General features: G+C 39.6%; 1 protein-coding gene across 1 annotated transcript in view; it reads left to right on the forward strand.

Moving 5' to 3' along the window:
• CCDC7 (coiled-coil domain containing 7) overlaps window positions 1–18,465 on the forward strand; it is a 434,096-nt gene that overhangs the window by 37,967 nt on the left and 377,664 nt on the right. Inside the window, 3 exon segments of the mRNA XM_063637339.1 lie at window positions 6,664–6,992; window positions 8,431–8,523; window positions 11,372–11,455. Of these exon segments, the coding sequence (XP_063493409.1) occupies window positions 6,664–6,992; window positions 8,431–8,523; window positions 11,372–11,455 (506 nt within the window).

Genomic DNA, 18,465 nt, shown 5'->3' on the forward strand with positions numbered 1-18,465 from the left:
ACTGCAACCTCCACCTCCTGGGTTCAAGGGATTCTCCTGCCTCAGCCTCCCAAGTAGCTGGGATTACAGGCACCCGCCATCACGCCCGGCTAATTTTTGTATTTTTAGTAGAGAAGGGGTTTCACCATGTTGGCCAGGCTAGTCTCAAACTCCTGACCTCAAGTGATGCAGTGCATCAGCCTCCCAAAGTGCTGGGATTACGGGTGTGAGCCACCACGCCCAGCCTGCCTTCATGAATTTTTGAACACATCCAGAAAGAGCAAAAGACAGAACATTTCTGGTACTCCAGAAGATGTGTTGTTTTCCCTTTCCAGGCAACCTTGCCAATGGTAACTCCCAGTGGTGTGCTGGAGCTAGCCTACACCAGCTCTTGGGAGCTGATAATTTTCAGGAATCTCTTGTGAGGCATTCAGATTTTACTGGAACATTAGAAATAATTAGATATAATCAGTTTTCAGTTTTAGAAAATAGTTGAAATCTACAAAGTCAAATCTAAAGTCTTCTTTAAATCTCCTGGTTTTTAGTTTTAGTTCCATCTCTCCTATTCCTTTCATTTACACACAGGCATTATTAAGAGTTAAATTATATCAATTAATATTTTAAAATATTAAAAACATTTTACTTTGTTCAACTTAAAGACAAAATTAATATATTTCTTGAGGTCAAATTATCTAGAAAACTCTACCTTGTAAAATTGCATCTCAAAGCAGTGCGTGGAAACTGATGGCAAGAAACCACTTAAGTGTCACAACTCTGCTTCAAGTTAATTCCTAGTCCATTTCATTTTGTTTTGCTTTTAAGATCACGAAGCTGATGTACACTTCGTGCGAGCTTAGAGTCTGGTAATGAACTCCACAATACACTGAAATGAGCTTGAGGAGACAGCAGATGAATGGACTGGGGCTCTGGTTTTGTAGGTGAAGCCCAGGTTCTCAAACGTCCTACCAGGACTGTACTTTATTTCTCCTCCGCGGGCCTCTAGGCCAAATGCCTGGATGAATCTGCGCTCAGGGGGCGTCCTGGAATTACACTTGAGAGAGAATAAGAAAGCAGGAGGCCGATGTGCCCATGGACATTATTAACCTTTCGGCAAATCCCCACAGCGGCCAAACTGCGTCTCCTCTTTCGCTCTCGGCGCGCAGCTCACGCCCGCAGCGTCAGCGACGCCGGCGGCGCCAAGGCGTCGTGGCGTCGGGCGTCTGGGACGTGGCGTCAACGGCCCCATCCGGCGCCGGCGGTGGGCGCCCGGCGGTCTTTGCTGCCGCCCGGGGGCGCAGAGGCCGGGCCTTTTCTTTCAGCACAAACGTCAGTTTGTAAAAGGGTGGGGCTGGAGTCTGAGGAGTTTTCAGGCTTCCGTCTAGAAGGAAGTCTGGCAGGCTCGGAATTGCCATCTTCCTCAGGCAAATAGTTTTTCACCTTAGAGCCAGCCTTGGCAAGGCCAAACCGCCTAGTCACCCGACTTCCCACAGTCTCAGCAGGTACACCGGGCGGGGAGCCTCGCGAGCGGCTCCCTTAGCAGGACCTGAGGGTTTCGGGAGAGTCCTGGCTTTGCACTTAGTTTTCCCGCTGCCTGGCTGCCTCCGTGGCGGTTGTGCTGCTTTTTATGCAGGCTGTAGGATCGAAGGCAAATCATCCTTTCCCTACGCCGCCTGCCGACCCCTGCCGCTGTCCTCGATTTTGTACACTTTATCATTAAAGGGTTTGAAATGAATATAAATTAATCCTTGAAGGATGAAACCAGAAAACATTTGTCGTGGTGGCGGAAAGGGACGGATGCACTTGGGCGAAGTAATGCTGACATCCACTTCCTAGCATTGTTAGGAGGGATAAATGAATTAAATATGTAAAGTCCTTAAATATTTGCTTGCTAATACGAGTATTCGTTGCGTGTGACTCTATTTTTGTATTTATGTGAACTTCATCAGAGCATTTGTCAGGTTCTTTTTTTTTTGCACCAAGTGAGCGTTGCCTGCCTCCCTCCCTTCCTCCCTCCCTCCCTCCGTCCCTTCCTTCCTTCCTTCCCTCCCTCCCTTCCTCGCTCCCTGCCTCACACTTTTTTGGGGGGAGAGGACACAATACAATCCATAACAGCATATACACTTGTTCTTTTTTCCATCAAACTTTCCTCTTGACCGTGTTTTCTTCTAGTAATACTCTATTTCTTTACTCCCTTTTATAGTAAAATTTCTCTACAGTGCTTGTATTCAATTCATTGTTCCTACTTCCTCTCTTTTGAACGGTAAGTCAGATATTTATCTCGATCATTCTACTGAAATTGTTGCCGTTCTTCAGGTTACAAATGACCTACCTCCATGTTGCCAAATCCAGTGTCAGCTTAGTCTTCATTTTGCTTGACTCAGCATTTAACATAGTTCATCACTCCGTCCTTAGTATATTTTCTTTTCCTTGCTTTCTATGTATATATACCCTTTTGGTTTTACTTATTGGCTCATTGGCCACTCTTCTTATGTCCTGTTTGCTGGTCCTGATGGTTTTGATGGAATTTTTGATGTTTGCTTGGACCTGATGGTTTTGATGGAGTTTCTTTGGCAATGTAATTTATTCAGAATTCTTTTGAGGCTTTTCAGTTTTGTAAATTTAATCTTGGTTTCTGCATCATTTTGCTTGTAACATTAATTTTTACTGAAAGCATCATGTCACAATCGGTATGAGAAAAATGTAAAAGGGAGCAGGGCGCACGGTGGCTCAGGCATGTAATCCCAGCACTTTGGGAGGCTGAGGTGGGAGGATCATCTCAGGTCAGGAGTTCAAGACCAGCTTGGCCAACGTGGTGAAACCCTGTCACTATTAAAAATACAAAAATTAGCTGGGCATGGCGGTGGGCACCTGTAATCCCAGCTACTCGGGAGGCTGAGGCAGGAGAATCGCTTGAACCTGGAAGGCAAAGTTTGCAGTGAGCAAGATTGCACCATTGTACTCCAGCCTGGGCGACAAGAGCGAAACTCTGTCTCAAAAAAACGAAAAATGTAAAAGGGAATATTTTGCAGGGCTTTGGTTCAAGTTCTATAATGTATTTATTTACTATTATCATCAGTAGTTTCCAAGAGAGCATTGTGTTCTTCCTTCAAATGGATTTTTAGTGACAAGTTATCTTTGCAAAGTCATATTTGATTATGATTTAAAAATTATGCTTGGCAACTCTGCATTCAATTAACTATAGTGTTAACTATAGTGTTTCATCGAAACAAAAAAGCAGTTGTATAGTTCTTGGATGAAATAAACATTTTCAGTGCTATTAAGATATTTTCGTTCTATTGTTCACAACCTAGTTTAGAATTTTTATTTTTGAGAATTTTCTGTTTGTGCTTGTCAGACAGATTTAAGGGCATGTATCCCTGGCCCCATATATATTATATATTTTTAATTTTAATTTTTTATGAGTAGTCTCTTAAACATATATATGATTCTTTTCCAGCAGGGTGTCATCTACTTGTTAAAATCTTAATAAATGTTCACATATTGAAATATCTGCATTTTGGAAATCCATAATTACATCAACAATTGTTATCTGCTGTCCATGTGTCCAAAATAATTGAGAAATTATTAGTTTTTAAAACTTTATTCAAAGTGGTTTTATTTATAACGTCTGTAAGTTTTATTATTTGTTTTTATATTTTATTCTCTAAAATAGTATGTTATACTATTTGGTATTGATATTTATGTTTTGCATAAATGTGCTAACAGGATACCATCAACTTTTGCCATGGTTTCTGGCAAATAAAAAAAAAATCCTATTATTGGTCTCTTAATATATATTGGATGATCTTCTGAACATTAGATACAGCTTCTCCAAAAATTGAATCATGTTTATTGTTATTAACATATATAGGCCTTTATTTTCTCATTTTCAGTAGAATTGTTAATTATTTATATTTTTTTCAAACCTGATACTAGCTTTTAATACTTATCACTATTGATGTGTATTTTATTAATGTTCAGGAATATGTGATAAATGCTGCTGATCTTTGCATCATTTTTTTATTCTTCAGCTGGATTATTCCTCCACTGATTTTATTCATTGCATCAGTTTTTATTCTTCAGCAGTATTATTTTGTGATTACTTGTGTTGTTTTATCTGTTATATTTTTCATTTTTTAATATTTTTACTTGAGTCTTAAAAATTCCTCTTATAGCTGTTTTATATGGCTAATACTCTCTTTCTATGTATTTATGTATTTTTAGTCTCTCTGTTTTAATGATTCTACAACTAAAACATGTTTTTTAGTTTATTATTTTTATATTTATTTATTTGAGATGGAGTCTTACTCCATCCCCCAGGCTGGAGTGCAGTGGTGCAATCTCGGCTCACTGCAACCTCCACCTCCGAGTTCAAGCGATTCTCCTTCCTCAGCCTCCCAAGTAGCTGAGACTACAGGTGCCCACCACAACGCCTGGATAATTTTTTGTATTTTTAATAGAGACAGGTTTCACCATATTGGCCAGGCTGGTCTCGAACTCCTGACCTTGGGATCCACCTGCCTCTGCCTCCCAAAGTACTGGGAATACAGGCATGAGCCAATGTGCCTGGCCTATTTTTTATTTTTTAATGGTTGTTTTTTTCAGTTGTCAAGTTGTTTTGGCCTGTGAGCTCGTATACCCTTGGGGGTGTCACCTGTTTGTCTGGTAATCTATTATTAGGAAATGATCAAAAGCCAGTTCCCAGCCTGTGTTCCTCCTGGAAGTTAGGGAAAGTATGTGGGTGTATTTGTTTTTGAAGTGCTAGATATTTCCTATGGTCTGAATGCTTGTGTCATCCCCAAATTCACATGTTGAAATTGGGCCCCAATTCAATATATGGTAGTATTAGGAGGTGGGGCCTTTAGGAGGTGATTAGGTCATGAGTGCAGCACCCTCATAAATGGGACTACTGCCCTTATAAAAGAGGTCTGAAAAAGCTCCCTTGCTCCTTCCATCATGTGAGGACACAGAGAGTAGGCACCATTTATTTAGCGTCTGGGCTTTCATCAGACACCAACTCTGCTGGTGCCTCGTCGTTGGACTTTCCAGTCTCCAGAACTGTGAGAAATAAATGTTTCTTGTTTATAAGCTATGCAATTTATAGTGTTTTGTTCTAGCAGCCTCAACAGACTAAGATACTAGTGCTGCTGTAACAAAGTACCACAAACTGGGTGGCTTAGAACAACAGAAATTTATTCTTTCATGGTTCTGGAGGCCAGAAAACTGAAATCAAGGTTTCAGCAAAACCATGTTCCCTGCTAAGGGCTCTAGGGAAGAATCTTTCATTGGTTTTTACAAGCTTCTGGTGGATGCTAGCAATCCTTGATATTCCTTAGCTTGCAGGTGCATCACTTTAATTTCTGCCTGTCACTATATGGTCTCCTTATAGTGACACCAGTCATTGGATTTAGGACCCACCTTAATTCAGTATGACCACATCTTAACTTTATCATATCTGCAAAGACGCTATTTTCAAGTAAGGTCACGTTCAAAGTGCTGGGGGCTTAGGACTTGAACATATGTTTTTCAGGGACACAGTTCAACACATAACAATGGGACAAGCCAAAGTGTAGAGAGCTTCAGATAACAGAGTACCAGTGTTACATTACTCTATCTTAATTTTGCCACTGTACCTGACAATTCCCACCGTTAGGCATATACTTTTAAACTATTTGGGAGGTGGCATTGTCCTGAGTCGTAGTCAGCTTTGAGGGGAGAGAAAAATAGAGGAATAAGAGCCCAAGACCTATCTAGTTTATACTTCCTTATCTTAGCATAGCTTTGATGCTGCCTTAATATTACCCTAATGATACCTTGGGCCAAGGCTACTGCTCCTGTGGGAATAAAGATGTATATTAAGGACATATATTAGCTCAAATATGGGGGAAAGATAGGAAGAAAATGTAATTTTTTTTTTTCCTGAATGTATTCTCTCATTGTTGCTTCTGGCTTCTTCAGTCCCTATATTCCCATCCTAAATGCCCCATAAACAAATGAGCCTTTGTTTAGGGGTTTCTTATAGTTAAAAAGTTTTTTGTTCTTGTTGTTTTCTGTTGTTAGGAATATTTTCCTTTCTATTTTTCATTTTTTCAGAGTTGATTTTGGGATTCGCCATCTTCATAGCAATTGATAATCCTTTTATCATTTTAAATCTGAAATGTTTTCATCTACAACCCCCCTTACTTACAGGAAATGCTATAAGTCCTATAGGTAAAATAACCCAACATTTTCCATATGGAGAGCAAAGGGTATAGAAAAGAAGCAAGATTTATAGCCAATTTGACCTATGTTGTAATTCTGAAAAATTTAACACTTACTAGCTGTGTGACTCTTGGTTAGTCACTTAACTTGTCTGAGTTCAGTTTACTCTGCTCCCATGTGAAATGGAATAATGATGTACATAAAGGGCATACCTTAGATTAAAAATGATGGAGCTTTTACTGTTATTATACTTAAGTTTAAATAACTTCTTGATATAAATTAGATATTGTGATAACTGCATTCTATATTTCTTTGTTTTGTTTAAGTTACCGTGACTCAAAAAAGCCCGAAGTGTAATTGTAGCTTCCAGAAGTTGCTTAATGTACTCTGAGCAAATTGCTAAAGCATCAGAAAAAGAGAAATGTAGTATGTGAATTTAATTAGAGCCTGGTGTTTTCTCTGAATCTCTGATTTTTTTCACAGGGAGGAATAAGTTTTTTCATCTAAAATTTGGAAGCCAAGTCAGTAACAAAATGAAACCAGTAAAGCATCTGTTGACCACCAGTAACAAATCAGCAAATATTCCAGCATTAACTACTAAAAAAGGACTACATAATTTACCATTATCACCTAAACTAAAGGAAAAACATAATGCAAAATTAATTCATGATAAAATTGAACCAATGGTCCTAAGATCTCCACCAACAGGAGAATCCATTGTACGGTATGCTTTGCCCATTCCATCGAGTAAGACAAAGAACTTACTGTCAGGAGATGAAATGATCAGAAAAATTATCAAACATCTGAAGATGGTAAGAGGATTGTCAGTTTCTGTGTTGCAGGGCCCCCATGATCACCCCAGGTTTAGTGATATGCTAGGAGGACTCACATGACTCCACATATAGTCATACTGATGGCTAAGATTTATTACAGTAGGTACATGAAGTGAAATTAGGAGAAAACCAGATCTAAGCTTGCAAGAGTCTTTTCCCTTTAGAGTCACCCAGGAGATGCTTAATTTCTTTAGCAATGAATTGTGACAACACATATAAAATGTCTGCCAGGGAAAATCACTGGAAACTCAGTGCCCTGGGATTTATTGGGGGTCATTTACTATTCACTCTGTGCTTAGCATGTACGAAAATTTCAGACTCTCACAAGGAAAGGAGGTTCAGTATAAACAACGTTATACAAACAGTTTAGGGACAGTGAGCTGCTTCTATCAGTGAATGGGAAGAACCCTCCTGAAATCCAAGATCTCAGATGCCAGGTTAAGGCCAACCTTGGAAGCAGGCCTTCCTAAGTCCTGCATTTCTACTATGTTAAACTCTGCATTTCAGAAACTTTAGCTCTTTTTTTGTTTCTTGAGATGAAGTCTCGCTCTTTCGCCCAGGCTGGAGTGCTGTGGCGTGATCTTGGCTCACTGCAACTTCTGCCTCCCAGTTTCAAGCAATTTTCCTGTCTCAGTCTCCCGAGTAGCTGGGACTACAGGAGCATGCCACCATGCCTGGCTAATTTTTGTATTTTTAGTAGAGATGGGGTTTCACCATACTGGTCAGGCTGGTCTCAAACTCTTGACCTCAGGTGATCCACCCGCCTTGGCCTCCCAAAGTGCTGAGATTACAGGCGTGAGCACCGTGCCTGGCCGAAACTTTAGCTCTTGATGTGGGGAAAAATTTTCCTTTCTCTGAGTTTCTATTTTTTTCACTGCGATCCAGAATTGAATTGTAAATGTACCAAATATCAAGTGAGAACAATGAGGAAGAGCACAAATATAAAAAAAAATATAGTACATCAAACTTGTACAAGTTTGTTGAAAGTTTGAGGGGTTAGGCCAGATAATTTTCTTTAAAAATTCACTGCTTTCTGGTCTCCATCTTTCGATTTCCCCTAACTCTCTTCAGAGGAGAAAGTCAAGACAGACTTTGAGGAAAACTCTACTTAATGCTTCAACCACTCATGGACAGGCCCTCTCCATTTTAAGATAGCTATCAACACAGAAATGGTAGAGTCATAGAGCATCTCTCTATTGCTAGGGAGTAGGATTAAGGAATATTGCTTTTTCCTCATGATGACATGAAATTGGGTATGGGATGAAAAATTTAAGTTTGTGGCACTGGAAGAAATAAGTCTTACTGGTAAAAAGGTCCTGGCATAATTGATTAAATACTGTTTACATTTAATATAATTAATTTTAAACCATTAAAGAATCTAATTGGCTTTGATTTTTTTTTTTTTTTTTTTTTACAGGTTGTTTCCACTTTGGAAGAAACCTATGGACATTGTGATCAGAATGGAGAAGAACCATTTGTAAAGCATGAACATGAAGAATTATCTTTATCTGTAAGTATATGCAACCCTAATATAGAGACATTAACACTGAAAAGGGTCGATTTTCTTTTTAAAAATATAAATTTAAAATATTTTCTTTTGGAGTACTTATATATCCTCAGAATGAATTTCCCATCCATGAAAATGATCCTCTTAGAAAATTACTCAACCCAACCAAATCCCTCTTGACCTGAATTTTGCCAAGAAGGTTGCAGAAAAGTTCTACATACCCATTAGGAATGACCAAAATTTTAAAGATAGACAATAATCACATTTTAGTAAAGATATGGGACCACAGGAACTCTCATACAGAGCTGGTGGGAACACAAATGGTACTGCTATGTTGAGAAACAGTTTGACAGCTGCTCACAAAGTTTAACATATACTTAAAAGATAACCACCAATTCCACTCTTAAGTGATTATCCAAGATTAATGAACACATACATCCTCACAAAGACTTGTATATAAATGTTTATATAAGTTTTGTTTATAACAGCCAGAATAGCTACTGAATCCAGCAACCCAAATATTTACTAATTGGTGAATGGATAAGCAAATTGTGGTACAGCATACAATGAAATACTCTTCACAATAAAGGGAACAAACTACTGACACATAGAACAATGTGGATGAATCTCAAAAACATTAGGATGTGGGGAAACTAAATAAATAAGGCTACATATCGTATGATTCTATTTATATAAAATTCTGGGAAAGGGAAAACTGTAGTAAAGGATGAGTGGTTGTCTTGAGCTAAGGTAGGAGGGGAGAATTGACTGCAAAGGAGTACACTGAAGCTTTTTGAAATGATGGAAATGTTTTATATTTTTATTGCGGTGGTGATTACCCAACTATTAAAAGGACTATGTAATCACAATCCTTATCCTACATGACCTTGTGGTTATTATGTTTTGAAGCCCTGCCAGGATTGAATCAAAGAACCAAAACTAAAATCTAAAATTGAAGTCCAATAGAAACTGGGATGACTAGAGGTGGGAGGGAGGCAGGGTAAGGGTTGAAAAACTGGCTATTGGGTACTGTGCTCTGTACTTGGGTGATGGGATCATTGGTACCCCAAACCTCAGCATCACACAATATATCCAGGTAACAAACCTGCACATGTACCCGCTAAATCTAAAGCAAAAGTTGAAAAAAAAACCCACCAAAAAATAAAATAAAATGAAATTAAGTTCACTTTCCTGTGATCTCCAATACTGACAAAATTGAAGAAATCAGCCCTTCGGATACCCGCTTTATTTTACTGAATTTTTTTCCTCAATGATCTTGTATTTTATTTCACCTCAACCACTAATTGACAAAGTGATATCCTGTAGTCCTTACCATAACTGTTTCATAATTTGAATTTCAGTCATCCTAATCTCTGGCCACCACCTCCTGTCTTTCCCACTCAGTCTGTCCAATATTCTGTCTCCAAAAATCCTTTGATTTCACAGGGAACCATAATCCATTGGTCCTGCTGCCTTTTTAGTGTCCCAAATCCTCCTTGTGCCCTTACTTACCCAGCTTAAATAGCATGGTCCACTATTAGTATCACTCCCTTTCACACGTACTTAACTCTCTTGCCCTGTTCTGCTTTATTGGTCTTATTTGGTTACATTACAAACTTGGTCAAATCAGTCTCTATCTTCTCTATATTTCTCTATCTTCTCTATATTTGTGGCACCTGAATGTGAGTGGAAGAAGTAAGCTAATTTATATTGGAAGAATGTGGCACCTGAATGTGGGTGGAAGAAGTAGGCTAATTTATATCTGTGATTAGTAACACTAATCTGTTCATTTTCCTCTCTGCTGGATGATTATTTTAGTTTTTTTCCCTGTCTCCTATATGATTATAGGTCTTTATTGTGACAAAAAGTATGTGAGCCTCTCAGTATATTTATTTATTCTATTTTATTTATTTTTATTTTTATTTTTTTGAGACAGAGTCTCGCTCTGTCACCTAGGCTGGAGTGCAGTGGTGTGATCTTGGCTCACTGCAACTGCTGCCTCCTGGATTCAAGTGTTTTTCGTGCCTCAGCCACCCACGTAGCTGGGATTATCAGTGTGCACCACCACACCCAGCTAATTTTTTTGTATTTTTAGTAGAGACGAGATTTCGCCATGCTGGCCAGGCTGGTCTTGAACTCCTGACCTCAAGTGATCCACCTGCCTCAGCCTCCCAAAGTGCTAGGATTACAGGTGTGAGCCACTGCGCCTGGCTCAGTATCTTTAAATGTAATGCTCAGGGAATATATTCTTCATGGAGAACTACTCTGTGAAAATCCTAACTGTATATAAGCCTGTAATATTTGTTTATCATGAGTCAATTCTCTGATTTACAAATCACTGCTTTACTAGAAGGGATTTGATCATTATGACATTTAAGCTGTAACTATTTTTTTCCTCAAAGTTTTGTATTGCCCATTAGGTGAGAGCAGAAGACTGCAGTTCGTGGCAAGTATATAGTTAGATATCATAGGTAGTAGTCATTTTCTAACACCAAGAGATTTTTTTTTTATGGTAATGATTACCTTTCATTGGGCCACCCAGAAATTTCAGGACTGTAAGGCTGGGATGCTGGATTTTCTGGAACTGTGTAGAGACCAATGAGAGGAGAGACATAGCTGGGTATATGTCACTGATGGGCCACTTCCCAGAGTGTACTTTCTTCCATGTTTTCTCTCTGGGAGAATTTTCTAGTATGGCATTTGAAGCATGGCTTCTTGCTGTAAATGTTTGAAGGGACATAAATTACACAAAATTAAAATTTTTCAAGAAGTAAATATGCTAGAAAAAGACAGACATGCATATGGATTCTTAAATAAAAGTAACTTTATGTTTTATTATTTTTTTCAAAAGGTTGGGGATGATATGAATTCATTCTTGACATATTGTTCGCAATTTGCAGCTCAGCTAGAAGAAGCACTTAAAGAAGAACAAAATGTATGTATTCTGTATATACTCTCAAGTATAAAATATCAAACTTGTACTGGTTGTTGAAAATTGAATCTGCTATCCAGTCAGCCAACGTTAACCTAGATTCAGTGTCTTAAGAAATTATAAATGGCATTGGAAAGCATTATTTATTTATTTATTTATTTTTTTAAATCATCATCAAGGATTTTTACTATGCCCAAATGCAAAGATTATGCCACTGAACCACCACAAATAAGACATGAACTTTGTGGGGGAGGAGCCAAGATGGCCAAATAGGAACAGCTCTGGTCTACAGCTCCCAGCGTGAGTGATGCAGAAGATGGGTGATTTCTGCATTTCCATCTGAGGTACTGGGTTCATCTCACTAGGGAGTGCCAGACAGTGGGTGCAGGACAGTGGGAGCAGCGCACCATGCGCGAGCCGAGGCAGGGCGAGGCATTGCCTCACTCGGGAAGTGCAAGGGGTCAGGGAGTTCCCTTTCCTAGTCAAAGAAAGGGGTGACAGATGGCACCTGGAAAATCGGGTCACTCCCACCCTAATACTGCACTTTTCTGATGGGCTTAAAAAACGGCACATCAGGAGATTATATCCTGCATCTGGCTCAGAGGGTCCTACGCCACAGAGTCTCACTTATTGCTAGCACAGCAGTCTGAGATTAAACTGCAAGGCGGCAGCAAGGCTGGGGAAGGGGCGCCTGCCATTGCCCAGGCTTGATTAGGTAAACAAAGCAGCTGGGAAGCTCAAACTGGGTGGAGCTCACCACAGCTCAAGGAGGCCTGCCTGCCTCTGTAGGCTCCACCGCTGGGGGCAGGGCACAGACAAACAGAAAGACAGCAGTAACCTCTGTAGACTTAAACGTCCCTGTCTGACAGCTTTGAAGAGAGTAGTGGTTCTCCCAGCACACAGCTAGAGATCTGAGAACAGGCAGACTGCCTCCTCAAGTGGGTCCCTGACCCCCAAGCAGCCTAACTGGGAGGCACCCCCCAGTAGGGGCAGACTGACACCTCACACGGCCGGGTACTCCTCTGAGACAAAACTTCCAGAGGAACGATCAGGCAGCAGCATTTGCAGTTCACAAAAATTGGCTGTTCTGCAGCCACCGCTGCTGACACCCAGGTAAACAGGGTCTGGAGTGGACCTCTAGCAAACTCCAACAGACCTGCAGCTGAGGGTCCTGTCTGTTAGAAAGAAAACTAACAAACAGAAAGGACATCCACACCAAAAACCCATCTGTAAGTCACCATCATCAAAGACCAAAGGTAGATAAAACCACAAAGATGGGGAAAAAACAGAGCAGAAAAACTGGAAACTAAAAATCAGAGCACCTCTCCTCTCCGCCTCCAAAGGAACACAGCTCCTCACCAGCAACGGAACAAAGCTGGATGGAGAATGACTTTGATGAGTTGAGAGAAGAAGGTTTCAGATGATCAAACTACTATGAGCTGAAGGAGGAAGTTCGAATCCATTGCAAAGAAGTTAAAAACTTTGAAAAAAAATCAGACGAATGGGTAACTAGAATAACCAATATAGAGAAGTGCTTAAAGGAGCTGACAGAGCTGAAAGCCAAGGCTCGAGAACTACGTGAAGAATGCAGAAGCCTCAGGAGCCAATGTGATCAACTGGAAGAAAGGGTATCAGTGATGGAAGATGAAATGAAGTGAGAAGGGAAGTCTAGAGAAAAAAGAATAAAAAGAAATGAACAAAGCCTCCAAGAAATATGGGACTATGAGAAAAGACCAAATCTACGTCTGATTGGTGTACCTGAAAGTGACGGGGAGAATGGAATCAAGTTGGAAAACACTCTGCAGGATATTATCCAGGAGAACTTCCTCAATTTAGCAAGGCAGGCCAACATTCAGATTCAGGAAATACAGAGAATGCCACAAAGATACTCCTCGAGAAGAGCAACTCCAAGACACGTAATTGTCAGATTCACCAAAGTTGAAATGAAGGCAAAAATGTTAAGAGCAGCCAGACAGAAAGGTCGGGTTACCCACAAAGGGAAGCCCATCAGACCAACAGCAGATCTCTCGGCAGAAACTCTACAAGCCAGAAGAGAGTGGGGGCCAATATTCAACATTCTTAAAGAAAAGAATTTTCAACCCACAATTTCGTATCCAGCCAAACTAAGCTTCATAAGTGAAGGAGAAATAAAATCCTTTACAGACAAGCAAATGCTGAGAGATTTTGTCACCACCAGGCCTTCCCTAAAAGAGCTCCTGAAAGAAGCACTAAACATGGAAAGGAACAACTGGTACCAGCCACTGCAAAATCATGCCAAATTGTAAAGACCATCGAGGCTAGGAATAAACTGCATCAACTAACGAGCAAAATAACCAGCTAACATCATAATGACAGGATCAAATTCACACATAACAATATTAACCTTAAATGTAAATGGACTAATAGCTCCAATTAAAAGACACAGACTGGCAAATTGGATAAAGAGTCAAGACCCATCAGTGTGCTGTATTCAGGAAACCCATCTCACGTGCAGCGACACACATAGGCTGAAAATAAAGGGATGGAGGAAGATCTACCAAGCAAATGGAAAACAAAAAAAGGCAGGGGTTGCAATCCTAGCCTCGGATGAAACAGACTTTAAACCAACAAAGATGAAAAGAAACAAAGAAGGCCATTACATAATGGTAAAGGGATCAATTCAACAAGAAGAGCTAACTATGCTAAATATATATGCACCCAATACAGGAGCACCCAGATTCATAAAGTAAGTCTTGAGTGACCTACAAAGAGACTTAGACTCCCACACAATAATAATGGGAGATTTTAACACTCCACTGTCAACATTAGACAGATCAACGAGACAGAAAGTTAACAAGGATACCCAGGAATTGAACTCAGTTTTGCACCAAGCGGACCTAATAGACATCTGCAGAACTCTCCACCCCAAATCAACAGAATGTACATTTTTTTCAGCACCACACTACACCTATTCCAAAATTGACGACATAATTGGAAGTAAAGATCTCCTCAGCAAATGTAAAAGAACAGAAATTATAACAAACTGTCTTTCAGACCACAGCGCAATCAAACTAGAACTCAGGATTAAGAAACTCACTCAAAACCGCTCAACTACATGGAAACTGAACAACCTGCTCCTGAATGACTACTGGGTACATAAGGAAATGAAGGCAGAAATAAAGATGTTCTTTGAAACCAATGAGAACAAAGACATAACATACCAGAATCTCTGGGACACATTCAAAGCAGTGTGTAGAGGGAAATTTATAGCACTAAATGCCCACAAGAGAAAGCAGGAAAGATCCAAAATTGACACCCTAACATCACAATTAAAAGAACTAGAAAAGCAAGAGCAAACACATTAAAAAGCTAGCAGAAGGCAAGAAGTAACTAAAATCAGAGCAGAACTGAAGGAAATAGAGACACAAAAATCCCTTCAAAAAATTAATGAATCTGGGAGCTGGTTTTTTGAAAAGATCAACAAAATTGATAGACCACTAGCAAGACTAATAAAGAAGAAAAGAGAGAAGAATCAAATAGATGCAATAAAAAATGAAAAAGGGGATATCACCACCGATCCCACATAAATACAATCTACCATCAGAGAATACTACAAACACCTCTACGCAAATAAACTAGAAAGTCTGGAAGAAATGGATAAATTCCTTGACACATACACCCTCCCAAGACTAAACCAGGAAGAAGTGGAATCTCTGAATAGACCAATAACAGGCTCTGAAATTGTGGCAATATCAATAGCTTACCAACCAAATAGAGTCCAGGACCAGATGGATTCATAGCCAAATTCTACCAGGGGTGCAAGGAGGAACTGGTACCATTCCTTCTGAAACTATTCCAATCAATAGAAAAAGAGGGAATCCTCCCTAACTCATTTTATGAGGCCAGCATCATCCTGATACCAAAGCCGGGCAGAGACACAACCAAAAAAGAGAATTTTAGACCGATATCCTTGATGAACATTGATGCAAAAATCCTCAATAAAATACTGGCAAACCGAATCCAGCAGCACATCAAAAAGCTTATACACCATGATCAAGTGGGCTTCGTCCCTGGGTTGCAAGGGTGGTTCAACATACGCAAATCAATAAATGTAATCCAGCATATAAACAGAACCAAAGACAAAAACCACATGATTATCTCAATAGATGCAGAAAAGGCCTTTGACAAAATTCATCAACCCTTCATGCTAAAAACTCTCAATAAATTAGGTATTGATGGGACGTATCTCAAAATAGTAGGAGCTATCTATGACAAAGCCACAACCAATATCATACTGAATGGGCAAACACTGGAAGCATTCCCTTTGAAAACTGGCACAAGACAGGGATGCCCTCTCTCACCACTCCTATTCAACATAGTGTTGGAAGTTCTGGCCAGGGCAATTAGGCAGGAGAAGGAAATAAAGGGTATTCAATTAGGAAAAGAGGAAGTCAAATTGTCCGTGTTTGCAGCTGACATGATTGTATGTCTAGAAAACCCCATTGTCTCAGCCCAAAATGTCCTTAAGCTGATAAGCAACTTCAGCAAAGTCTCAGGATACAAAATCAATGTACAAAAATCACAAGCATTCTTATACACCAATAACAGACAAACAGAGAGCCCAATCATGAATGAACTACCATTCACAATTGCTTCAAAGAGAATCAAATACCTAGGAATCCAACTTACAAGGGATGTGAAGGACCTCTTCAAGGAGAACTACAAACCACTGCTCAATGAAATAAAAGAGGATACAAACAAATGGAAGAACATTCCATGCTCATGGGTAGGAAGAATCAGTGTCGTGAAAATGGCCATACTGCCCAAGGTAATTTATAGATTCAGTGCCATCCCCATCAAGCTACCAATGACTTTCTTCACAGAATTGGAAAAAAACTACGTTAAAGTTCATATGGAACCAAAAAAGAGCCTGCATTGCCAAGTCAATCCTAAGCCAAAAGAACAAAGCTGGAGGCATCACGCTACCTGACTTCAAACTATACTACAAGGCTACAGTAACCAAAACAGCATGGTACTGGTACCAAAACAGAGACATAGATCAGTGGAACAGAACAGAGCCCTCAGAAATGATGCCGCATATCTACAACTATCTGATCTTTGACAAACCTGACAAAAACAAGCAATGGGATAAGGATTCCCTATTTAATAAATGGTGCTGGAAAAACTGGCTAGCCATATGTAGAAAGCTGAAACTGTATCCCTTCCTTACACCTTATAGAAAAGTTAATTCAAGGTGGATTAAAGACTTACATGTTAGACCTAAAACCATAAAAACCCTAGAAGAAAACCGAAGCATTACCATTCAGGACATAGGCATGGGCAAGGACTTCATGTCTAAAACACCAAAAGCAATGGTAACAGAAGCCAAAATTGGCAAATGCGATCTAATTAAACTAAAGAGCTTCTGCACAACAAAAGAAACTACCATCAGAGTGAACAGGCAACCTACACAATGGGAGAAAATTTTCGCAACCTACTTATGTGACAAAGGGCTAATATCCAGAATCTACAGTGAACTCAAACAAATTTACAAGAAAAAAACAAACAACCCCATCAAAAAGTGGGTGAAGGACATGAACAGACACTTCTCAAAAGAAGACATTTATGCAGCAAAAAAACATGCAAAAATGCTCATCATCACTGGCCATCAGAGAAATGCAAATCAAAACCACAATGAGATACCATCTCTCACCAGTTAGAATGGCCATCATTAAAAAGTCAGGAAACAACAGGTGTTGGAGAGGATGTGGAGAAATAGGAACACTTTTACACCGTTGGTGGGACTGTAAACTAGTTCAACCATTGTGGAAGTCAGTGTGGCGATTCCTCAGGGATCCAGAACTAGAAATACCATTTGACCCAGCCATCCTGTTACTGGGTATATACCCAAAGGACTATAAACCATGCTGCTATAAAGACACATGCACATGTATGTTTATTGCGGCAGTATTCACAATAGCAAAGACTTGGAACCAACCCAAATGTCCAACAACGATAGACTGGATTAAGAAAATGTGGCACATATACACCATGGAATACTACGCAGCCATAAAAAATGATGAGTTCATGTCCTTTTAGGGACATGGATGAAACTGGAAATCATCATTCTCAGTAAACTATCGCAAGGACAAAAAACCAAACACCGCATGTTCTCACTCATAGGTGGGAATTGAACAATGAGAACACATGGACACAGGAAGGGAAACATCACACTCCGGGGACTGTTGTGGTGTGGGGGGAGAGGGGAGGGATAGCATTAGGAGATACACCTAATGATAAATGACGAGTTAATGGGTGCAGCACACCAACATGGCATATGGATACATATGTAACAAACTTACACGTTGTGCACATGTACCCTAAAACTTAAAGTACAATAAAAAAAGACATGAACTTTGAATTAATTCTTCAATAGTTGTGTGAATCTTAATGAATCTGCCATATTCCCTCACTAAGAGCATGTAAGTAGTTATAAGGTAGTTAATAAATATTAAGGTTGTGGCAATCAGCATCAAAGAGAGAATGATTGGCCATTACAGAGAATGACCACACAATCATGGTTTAGTACCATAAGCCTTATCAATTAGCTATGAGTAAAAGGTAAGACTACAGTGGAATTGTTGAAATTGTCTTTTTTTCATATAATAGAGCACACTTAATTTATTGCTTTTTTTGGCAATAGTATTTAAATTGGCATGTAGTAATTATACGTATTTATGGGGTACATAGTGATATTTTGATACATACAATGTGTAGTGGTCAAATCAGAGTAATTAGCATATTCATCACCTCAAACACCTATCATTTCCTTGTGGTGGGAACATTCAAAATCCTCTCTTCTAGCTATTTGAATATACATATATAAAATAAACTGTTGTTAGCTGCAGACACCCTATAGTGCTGTAGAACACTATAACTTATTTCTCCTATCTGGCTGTAATTTTTTATCATTTAACCAACCTCTCCCTATCCTCCCTCACCCCTACCCTTTCCAACCTCTAGTAATCATGATT

The sequence above is a fragment of the Symphalangus syndactylus genome, chromosome 4 (genome assembly GCF_028878055.3).
Source record: "Symphalangus syndactylus isolate Jambi chromosome 4, NHGRI_mSymSyn1-v2.1_pri, whole genome shotgun sequence".
In the NCBI taxonomy this organism is placed as follows: domain Eukaryota; kingdom Metazoa; phylum Chordata; class Mammalia; order Primates; family Hylobatidae; genus Symphalangus; species Symphalangus syndactylus.